Genomic DNA, 10,184 nt, shown 5'->3' on the forward strand with positions numbered 1-10,184 from the left:
TGCAGGGAGGACCATGGAAGTGAACCCGGGTCTCCTAACTGTGAGGCAGCAGTGCTACCCACTGCACCACCATGCTGAATTTACTGTATATTTACAATTAATTTAGTTCATTTTGCAGGATAGTTTTGAAGTAAAGGGTCAGGCACCCGTGCTTTATAGACAGCTACCCAATAAGCCAGTAGAAGTTTATGAGGTTTCACTTGCAAACACTAAGCAGCTTCTCTGAGTGTCTCCCAATACCCCATATTTTGTCCTTAGAACAGCTTGGTCCATCTTAGCCTAGAAGTGCTCAGTTGGGTTAAGATCTGGTAACTCAGCAAGGCTCATGTTCCTGGGATCATATTACTTTCTTTGTTGTTGATCCATATTGTCATGATGGAAATGACCATCTTCAGATAGGTAGACATCAGCCTTGATGGGAGGCACCTGGTCAACTGCAACATCACATTGAATTGAAATAATACCTAACCTCGCTGTTCTCACAAAGAGGTGGCACTAGATGTGAAAGAGGCTATGTAACAGTAAGAAGGATTAAAAGACTTTGTATGGACAAGCCACCACATTGAACAAATCACTGACATTTTATTATTTTGAAAAAAATATTTTTTAAAACATTGAAAGCAACAAGGCTATAAAAAATGTCTATTTCCAAAGACATGAAAATACCTAGATTACTCAAATGTAGTTTTCTCCATTGAAAAGAATTAGAAAGCATCCCACAGAAACACATGACTACTACCAGCAGAGGGAATTTGAACCCACAGTCCCTGCGCTTCACTCTTAAAACTTCTTTAAAGGCACTTTATGTTCTTTACTGAGTTGGGTGGTTCATTTCATTCTTAGAAGGTGCTTTAAAAACTTCAAATATGTGAAAAAAATCTGAAATCTTTAATGTATGGCAGGCTACCTAGCAGGGCACTAACAGAGTAAGAAAACTTGGACTTAGATTGCGGTATTTTATACAGCAAAAGTCCTTTAGAAATCAGGGTCTCTCATTATTTTAAAAAATCTGTTACCATCTATTCCTGGTTATTTACTGTATGGAGCCTGTTATGGATCTACTGTACATTAATAAAGGTTCTTTCTAGAACCTTCATGGGGCTTTTGGGATCCAAAAATGCTTAACCTATGCAATTGTTCTGAAGAACCACTCTGGCACCTTGAATGTTAAGAGTGTTGCTAGTCCCAAAGCTTAAGCTCTACACATTTGTTTTATTAGGAAAGAAGAGAAAATCAAAAGCAATAGGGAAACACTGAGTGGTGTTTAGTCCTGGTCCACCATAGTGTCTTCTTGAATGCCAATCGGTCACTCATACGCCACACCCCGCTATGTAGCTGCTGAGGTCCCGTCCTCTGCAATGGTTTCTCCAGGCCACCCTGTGGATGAACAAAATAGCATAAATATAACCAGCAATAAATCTGAAAGAGCCTGGGGGCACAAAAGTGATGGAGGTCAAAAAGACTTTTGTGTGCAAATTAATTTGCCTGTCCACATTCTCACTTAAGGCATCTTACCAGGCGCTGATTCCATTGGGGTCTCTCACCACTCTTTTAGCACATTCAATGTCATCAGCGATGTCACTATTCAGCAGACCTGCAGAGAGTGAGAGAGCTGTTGTCACATGTTCACTTACTGTAACTCAACACATTTATGAATACCTTTAATTAAAAAGACCAATTGTGTCATATGTAACATCTTTCAGTCATTGTCTGTATGGTGAAGCTATTAATTTTGTGAAGAATTTGACAATGTGTTGTGGGTTTTTTGGGGAATTTTTTTTCTTGTCTTCCTAGAGAGTGAAGATTAGGGGGCTGTCAAGAAACAGGGCCTGTTCAGTCCTTTGAGTCATTCCTTGTGTGATTTTGGACTGTACAAGAAATAACTTGTTGTTTACATGGTTGGAGCTGACTCCAGGGATATCAGGTACTTTTCTGTTTCCTCCTGCTAACCCAGAAGAAGAACTATAACCCTGACTTGTGTTTCAAATAAGTCAGTAGGTTTAACAGGTTAAAGTCACATCAACTTGAGGAGAACATGAAAACACCACAAACAGACACTACTAATAATCAACCAAATTAGACTGCTTTGCCAAAGTGTAGGCCAAAGAAAGTGTAGTGATAATGTGTAAACAGATGAAAATTGAAATAAAATTCTGAAAAAGCAGACACAATTTAGTTAAAATAACACCGCTTTAAGCTTAAATTAGCTGCCTAACCTATTAATAAGTGGTTGAAGTACATTTTGGTAAATGAGGAGAAACATCTCAGTAATATTAATCGTACTGATAAAGAAGCATCCAGAAACTGAGACAGTGAATTCTGTCTAAATATTTTAGAGAATACAGTGAACCCTCGTTTATCATGGTTAATCCGTTCCAGACTCTACCGTGATAAATGAATTTTCGCAAAGTAGGATTCTTTATTTATAAATCGAATATTTTCACAGTTAGAGTATAGAAAACCTGTTTATGACCTTCTAAATACGTTTTTTAACATTATTAGAGCCCTCTAGACATGAAATAACACCCTTTAGTCACCATTACACTCGTATTACCCAATATATTAGACAAAATAAGAGAAAACAAGACATATTAGATGTTACAAATATCATATTACAAGGCGCACTCCTCAATTTTTGTGCGCTCCATGTGTACATCAGGCATGTAAGTGTAGGGAATGAGAACATCAAAGTGCCCATTCATAACATCTCCCGAAAAGCTAAGTTTTTTTTTATCCCCTCAAGTGCCTGTCCAAAGTCGTACAATGTCAGCCCGAATCTGTACCGCTAAAGATGGAGTTTCATGCACTAAATAAGCTATAGATGAGAATAAGCAAGCACCATCTCCTCTGGTATTTACTACGCGGTGAGGCATTTGTACTCCATCAACATTAATTATTTCCAGAGACATAATTTTGTCTATTTTTCCAGCACATCACGCTCAAAAGCAAGGGAACGATGAGAGCACCAGAACTCTGCTCACATTGCGTCGCTTCGTACCTCAAGCCGCAAGTAGTAAGTCTGTAATAAGCGGAATACCACTACGCTTTGCACTCACGGGACGGAAGGACAATCCCGAACGCTTTTATCTAGTAGATTATTGTACTGTACATTTAATTGCACACAACCACTAACCTATGAAGGCACGACCTCAGTAGGAGAGTCTTCAGAGGTGGTGCAGTATCTTCAGCAGATGTGGTGTTGTCTTCAGTGAAGAAGTACTAGGAGTAGGCAGTGGGTGTCTGGGTGCGCGGCTGACAAACATCTTGATAGGCAGTTGCTGGCGCTGTCTTTTCATATGTGTGAGGAGGCTTTTGTAGGTTATTGCCATCTTTAATCATATCCAAGAGTTTCACCTTCTCCTGGATAGTAAGCATCTTCCTCCAGCACTTAATTTTATTGTCAGCGCATGCGTAGTGACGTAAGTGTGTATGAGAAAAAAATCACAATAGAGTGAAGCCACGAAAGTCGAAGCATGATATAGTAAGGGATCACTGCAATGACATTTATACTGTCAGATATGTTGGTTTAACACTAGGCATGAATTACATGCACACATGAAAACAGCCTGCATAAAAAATCTGCAGCTCATGAAACCATCCACAACTGAAGCAGCCCACAACCGACCAAAGTTCACATTAATTGTGAACAAAGTAACAGTGAAACAACACTGCAGGTAAACAAATTTATCTGAACTACCCATTTTACAGTGGAATCTGCTCAGACCAAAAGCAAAGGGACAATTGCTTTCCTTATGCTCACCTCGCCTCCTCTGCACTTTGTTGAAAGATTCATTTGTAATGAGGAATATGCCTCTGACATGAGCAAGGCTGTTGGCAGCAGAGACCGTGGCAATGGATACTATAAACATTTGTATTTTTACTACCTAACAGGGCCATGAACAAGTTAGTGGGGATGTGCACCTCTTGACTGGCGCCATATCCGGGTTTTGCTCCCAAAATGCACTCAGTGTTGCAGTGAATTGACTAAGCAGGTTAGAGAGTGGATCACTAATGAATGTAGCTTTATATGACAGTACTGGGAATAGCAGGCCACCTCAGACTGACCTCACCAATATCTAGGTGGCACATTTTCCATTTCATGCAAACAAAGGAGGTGCTCCTCCATGATTCCAGGTGTTTACTTATAACTTGCCCCAGGCCTGTGCTTATTACTAAGACGTAGTAACCGATGGATTATTCAACACAGCATGGTCTCAACATGAAGCGCTCAGTACTTGTCATATTTCTGTGCACGTTCACTATCAGCTAATCACTGCCCTTTACAAATATGGAACTTCTTACTGCCGTAGATAATACATAATACTGCTTTTATTATTCATAAATCAACACTACTGTTTACCAGGTAAGGAACTATAAAATGGTGTTTCTCTCTGAAGATTATTTTACTGTGAGGCTTCACCTCTAAAACTCTCTAAAATATGCACTTCATGTCCAGATATTTAATATAAGCTGCCAACTCCCAGAAATCCTAAAACTCCCAAAAAAAACCATGAGTTTTCTAGGAAATGCATAAATTACCTGAGTTATCGTTCTTGCCTTCATTCTCTTTACTTGGGCATGGGAATACACTAATATCTCTAAAAACAGTCACAGACTGGTATTTTGCCCAACATTTGCCAAGACAGGCTGAAGTTTACCATAATGTTAGAAATGGTGGGCATTCTAACTGGCAAATGTGTATTTCGTAGATGTTGAAATCACTAAATGATGATATTTCAAGCAGTTACTTGCAGACAGTTTGCTTACCATGTCAATTATTAGTAGCTGTTGATTAAATAAATCTGACACCCATATATTCAAAGGCACTCCAGCAAACTTTAGACACATGGAAGTGCTAAGCCCTACAAAGGAGTCACACATGGCATTGTAACACAGTAGAAGTTGATAGATTTATATTCGAGACCTGTACAATCCACAAAAGTTCAAAAAGTCTCAACTTTGTGAAGAAACACAGGTACTCACGGCTGCATGGGATCCCACATCCATCTGCAGATCGGATTATGCCATCTCTACACCAAAGGCGACTGTTAATCTGGAAGATGCCATAATCTGTGGAACCATCTGTGTTGTGGTTTTCTGCATTGGTGTTGTAATCTGACTCCCATTTTGCTAGACAGACCCCTGTTTGGAGATGGAGACAGAGAGAAAGAGAAATGAGAATGGTCAGGGGTCTGGAGTGAGGACTCTGGGTTGTCAAAGTCTACTTTGACAGATATATGAAATTGAAAAGACATAGTTTAAATTGAGTTGAAATGGTGAATCTCAGCTACAAGACTCATGACCTCAAAATGGTTTGAAGATCAGGATTTGAAGTGATCCAACATAAGAAAGCACAGAATATAACAAAATCTAAGAATTTTTCAAAATCAGACCTTTAAATCCTTGAGTCTGCTTATTATTGGACTCTTAAGATGCCTGGAGACTCACTAAAGGTGCACCTGTCTGTTCTGGGACCTGAACTGGGTCCAGTCCTGCTGAAGTTCAGCAAGCAGGTAAGCAGATAAAAAAATACTTACAGTCGGCCAGCTGGACTCCTCTGTATCCACTCATTCCTGATGCCTTCAGTATCTTTGCCAGTTCACATCGCCCATAAACTTTCCCTGTGGCTGGAGAACAGATGCCAACTAGCAGCAGCACTGCAAGCAGAAGAGGGAAAGACATGGTTGCCTCTGTCTATGTCTTTCACTCACTCTTCACCAATTTTGCTTGCAACCCACCAAGGATTTTGATAGACAATAGAAGAAGGTAAGCGTGACTTTGTTCTGGACTTCAACCAAGAATCAGCAGTCTGCTGTGTAGCTTCCCATTCACATCCTCTTAGTTAATCTTGAACGGACTGAGTGAGTAAACAGAGGTGTGGAAGCAAACATTGAAAAATAGATCAGGGGGGTATTATTCGTACATGGATTACTCGTTTAGCCGGATGTAATTGTTGACAATCTGGCATGATCCAGGATCTGTCGGTTTTTCGAAACTCTTGCTGGATATTTTGTCATAGCAGCACATCCAAATCCTCAAACCTGCTTGCAGCAGGTTTGTTCTATGTAAGGATTAGCTCACACACTTAATCAGTTTCCGTGTATGGAATTCATTCAGTCATGGCTTTGCCATTCATGAATGAGCACCCAATTGATATCGGTGCACAAATTATAAGAAGAGAATTTCATATAGAGAGGGTTTTGCGCGATCGGCAAGATCCTTTATTGCTCCCAGAGGAAATTATTTTTGAAAGATGCCGCTTTAGCTGACGGGGGAATATTGTACCTCAAAAATTTATTAGCACCTTATATTCGAAGTCAAACTAGGCGAAGTCGGGCTCTCACAACCACACAGACAGTATGCGTTTTTTGCAAGCGGCACTTTTTTTTATATACTGTAGGCAATGCAGAAAATCTACATAAAGTGCAGTTTGCCAGGCAATTCATAAAGTCTGTTTGGCTCTGAAATATTTCCTTCAAGTTTTCATAGTGTTTCCTGGACACCTGCTTGTGCAGACATTAAAAGAGGCGTTTCATGCCATTGCAGGTACACAGGCAAAAACACCCACAGTTCCATAAAAAATCTCACAATCAGCCTAACATTCTCCTTACCCAGGATTTCCAAATGTGATTGGAGCACATGGGACTGATCAGAGTGGAGTTTGATCAAACATTATTTGGAAAATGTACCTCTCCTCCAGTTGAATAATCAGACACAGAGTCTTCATCAAATATTTGACCTTTGTCAATATCTCGTTGGTCAGACGCAGGTTCTAGGAATATGACATTCCCTGCAACTGACCCAACAAAAAAAAAGAGGGCTGTATGGAACATACCTATGGCACACATTGAGGACAAATATATGCAATGACCATCCTTTACCTGAAATGAAGTGACCACTGAATCCTGCCACTTGTTTTGAGGAGGAGCTTCCCCCTGGAATGCCCTCAGAAACAGGGCGAGGGGCATTTTGCCAACTCTTCTGCAGGGTTTAGGTATTGACCGCGTGGACCTCCACCTGTTTTTTGCTTGTCTGCCTTTTTTATTAGCTTTAAAATTAATGTTTTTTTATATTATATACTAGCAAAATACCCGCAGTGGAGAAGTAGTGTGTTAAAGAAGTAATGTAAAAGAAAAGGAAACATTTTAATAATAACGTAACATGATTGACAATGTAATTGTTTTGTCATTGTCATGAGTGTTGCTGGCATATATATATATATATATATATACTAGCAGAATACCCGCGCTTTGCAGCGGAGAAGTAGTGTGTTAAAGAAGTTATGAAAAAGAAAAGCAAACATTTTAAAAATAACGTATATACACACACATATATATACATACTGTATATACAACATATACATATCTACATATATACTGTATATACACATATATATACAAATCTACATATATATATATATTAGGGGTGGGACTCGATTAAAAAAATTTATCCAATTAATTAGAGGCTGTGTAAGAATTAATCTTGATTAATCGTATGTAATCGCACACGTAAATTTGCCCCAAATCGCAAATGTTTTTTTTTTTATTTAAAACGGTTTTAGTGGGCGACAGAATCAAATAATAGACATGGACATGAATATTGTAAACTGAAGCTGTTTTAATTTCTGAAAAAAAGCCTTTAAACTGCATTTGAATTCAAAACAGAAACAAAAATATCATCCCTGGTTAAAATTGGGCAGACTTATAAATAAAGTGGTAGTTTAAGTACTTTAAGTACATTTGCAGAATAGTATTGTCTTTAAATAATAATAACCAAAATTTCACCATAAAGTGCAGTTTTTCTTCTTAAAAAAATAAGTCAGAAACATAAAAGGTAATTTGACCAACTTACTCTTTAAACTCTGAGTAGCATTAGCCAAAATTATTTTGTACATTAGGCTAAAACAGTGTGATCATTGAACATTTTGTAATTAGATGTATTTAGAATTACTAACGCTCACGGGTCCAATGATCCCCAGTAAGAGCCACAAAGTCCGCTTTCTGTAATGCATCTAATTTTGCTTGCTTTTCAGTGTGCACAAAACCATGCTTTTATCAAGGCTTATCGGGTAGTCGAAATGATCAGTCGTAGGAACGCGCTTTATTCCGACTCTAACATTTTTGTAGCTGTGATGTGTGCATCAGTGTAATGGATGTACCAGGAAATCATGCATTGACAAAAGTTCCGTTTGCTTGGAATTGAAAGTGTGATTAAATCGTTATTTTTAGCGCGTTATGGAGTACATGCATGAAGCTTCTCAGCTGTGCTTGTGCTAAGAAAGGGAAAATTTTAAAAATAGCGTAACATGATTCTGCGTTAACCTAATATTTTTCATCGTCCCAAAACAAGGAGATCGAAGGTAAAATGAATCGGTAGCGTACATACTCAGTACATCCCTCTCGGGAATCGAACCTCGGCGTTAGAAAGACTCTACAATTAGCCACAGCGTGTGGCTTGTCTATGCGAGTATGTATTGTAGATCGGGTATATATATACATTTATATATATACCGTGTATCACAGTGGAGAAGTAGAAGTTATGAAAAAGAAAAGGGAACATTTTAAAAATAACGTAACATGATTGTCAATATACAGTAATTGTTTTGTGAGTGTTATTGAATGTTGCTGTCATCAAGGATTTGATTATCATTATTTCTTTCAATCAGGCTCGTATTTGTAGGATGTGTTGTGTTCAAGTTACATTCCGTGTTTGTCAATCGTTGTAAAGATAAGAGGTTTCATTCATCGATTAGTTCCTTACTGCATCAATAAACAGCTCGTCTTCCTTTTTATCTGTGATGTGACAAACTGCATGCACGTTTTTTTTACACTGTCTTCCTTTAGCAGGACATTCACTTTTTCCACCGTGTGCTTTGTTTCGCAGTAGCTGCACTTATGAATATGATTCTATGTATAAGGCGCTTCATATTTTTTGCTGCCTTCTCAATTGTGTAATTCGGTTTTGTTCAGCACTCTTTGGAACTGTTGCTTTTGTCTGTGCACTGCGTCAGTTCCGTGAGCCGCTTGGTGTTCTTGCATCGAAGGTTCCCAGCTGTACTGGTGCCATCTCGTGTAATGTCAGCTAAGACCCGGCACTTAAAACTTTCTCTCGCAGTTTCAATGAGTTTGTGCCAAACACCACCCTGACCATCTCATCTTCCTCTGCATAAGCACAGTCCTTCACCGTGAATATTTACGGCAGTGTTTGTATTGGATTGCGCTGATGGACAGCCTTATATGGGCAGGCACTAAATTACAAGCGCTAGTGGCAGCCTGTCTATGAACTTAATTTAATATAAACTTACGGTTCACGCCGTGCTTTGTTTCCGCAGTAGCTGTACTTATGAATATGCTTGTATGCATCATTTGCTTCATAATGTTTTCTGCCTTCTCAATTGTGAAATGGCGTTTTGTGCTCATCGCTGTTTGGAGTTCTTCCTTGTGCTCTACGTACTTACGTGGGAGGCGTGATGATGTCACACGAAACTCCCCCAGCCCATCTCAACTCAAGACTCCATTACATTATATGGGGAAAAATAGCTTCCAGTTATGACCCTTATGCGTAGAATTTCGAAATGAAACCTGCCCAACTTTTGTAAGTAAGCTGTAAGGAATAAGCCTGCCAAATTTCAGCCTTCTACCTACGGGAAGTTGGAGAATTAGTGATGAGTCAGTGAGTGAGTCAGTGAGTGAGTGAGTGAGGGCTTTGCCTTTTATTAGTATAGATATACAGTATATATATATATATATATATATATATATATATATATATTTATATATATATATACACACACACATAAACATATATATATACATATCCATACATATACACATATATATACACACACATATATTACGAGGGGCCGTTCAGGAAAAAAAGATTGGTTCGTAAATATATACATTGGTTCAGATATATATATCGGTTCGGATACATTGGTTTGAATATATACATTGGTTTTAATACATCCGTTCAGATATATATTTTGGTTCAAATATATACATTGGTTGAGATATATATATTGGTTGATATACATTGGTTTAAATATATATATTGGTTAAAATAGATTGGTTTAGATATATACATTGGTTCAGATACATCCGTTCAGATATATACATTGGTTGGGATTTATGGGCAGGCACAACGCGGCCACCCATGTTTAGCAGCTCCCTTTTGCTTCATCATTG

The 10,184-nt window shown here is 38.6% G+C and overlaps 1 protein-coding gene across 1 annotated transcript; it reads right to left on the bottom strand.

The window, feature by feature from the left end:
• Positions 1-831: 831 nt before the first annotated feature.
• Positions 832-5,832, bottom strand: LOC120515991 (lysozyme C-1-like). Its single transcript, XM_039737404.1, has 4 exons — positions 5,538-5,832; positions 4,984-5,142; positions 1,516-1,594; positions 832-1,377 (listed from the first exon to the last, which is right to left on the bottom strand). Exons 1-4 carry the CDS (start codon positions 5,680-5,682, stop codon positions 1,311-1,313), a joined length of 450 nt encoding a protein of 149 aa, XP_039593338.1. The 5' UTR covers positions 5,683-5,832; the 3' UTR covers positions 832-1,310.
• Positions 5,833-10,184: the final 4,352 nt, after the last annotated feature.

Source organism: Polypterus senegalus, chromosome 15, assembly GCF_016835505.1.
Source record: "Polypterus senegalus isolate Bchr_013 chromosome 15, ASM1683550v1, whole genome shotgun sequence".
Taxonomy (NCBI): domain Eukaryota; kingdom Metazoa; phylum Chordata; class Cladistia; order Polypteriformes; family Polypteridae; genus Polypterus; species Polypterus senegalus.

Coding starts and splice junctions, on each gene's coding strand:
- LOC120515991 (XM_039737404.1), bottom strand. CDS start 5,682: ATGTCTTTCCCTCTTCTGCTTGCAGTGCTGCTGCTAGTTGGCATCTGT. Junction 5,143..5,537: donor AGGAGTCCAGCTGGCCGACT/GTAAGTATTTTT, acceptor ATCTCCAAACAG/GGGTCTGTCTAGCAAAATGG. Junction 1,595..4,983: donor ATGTGGGATCCCATGCAGCC/GTGAGTACCTGT, acceptor CACTCTCTGCAG/GTCTGCTGAATAGTGACATC.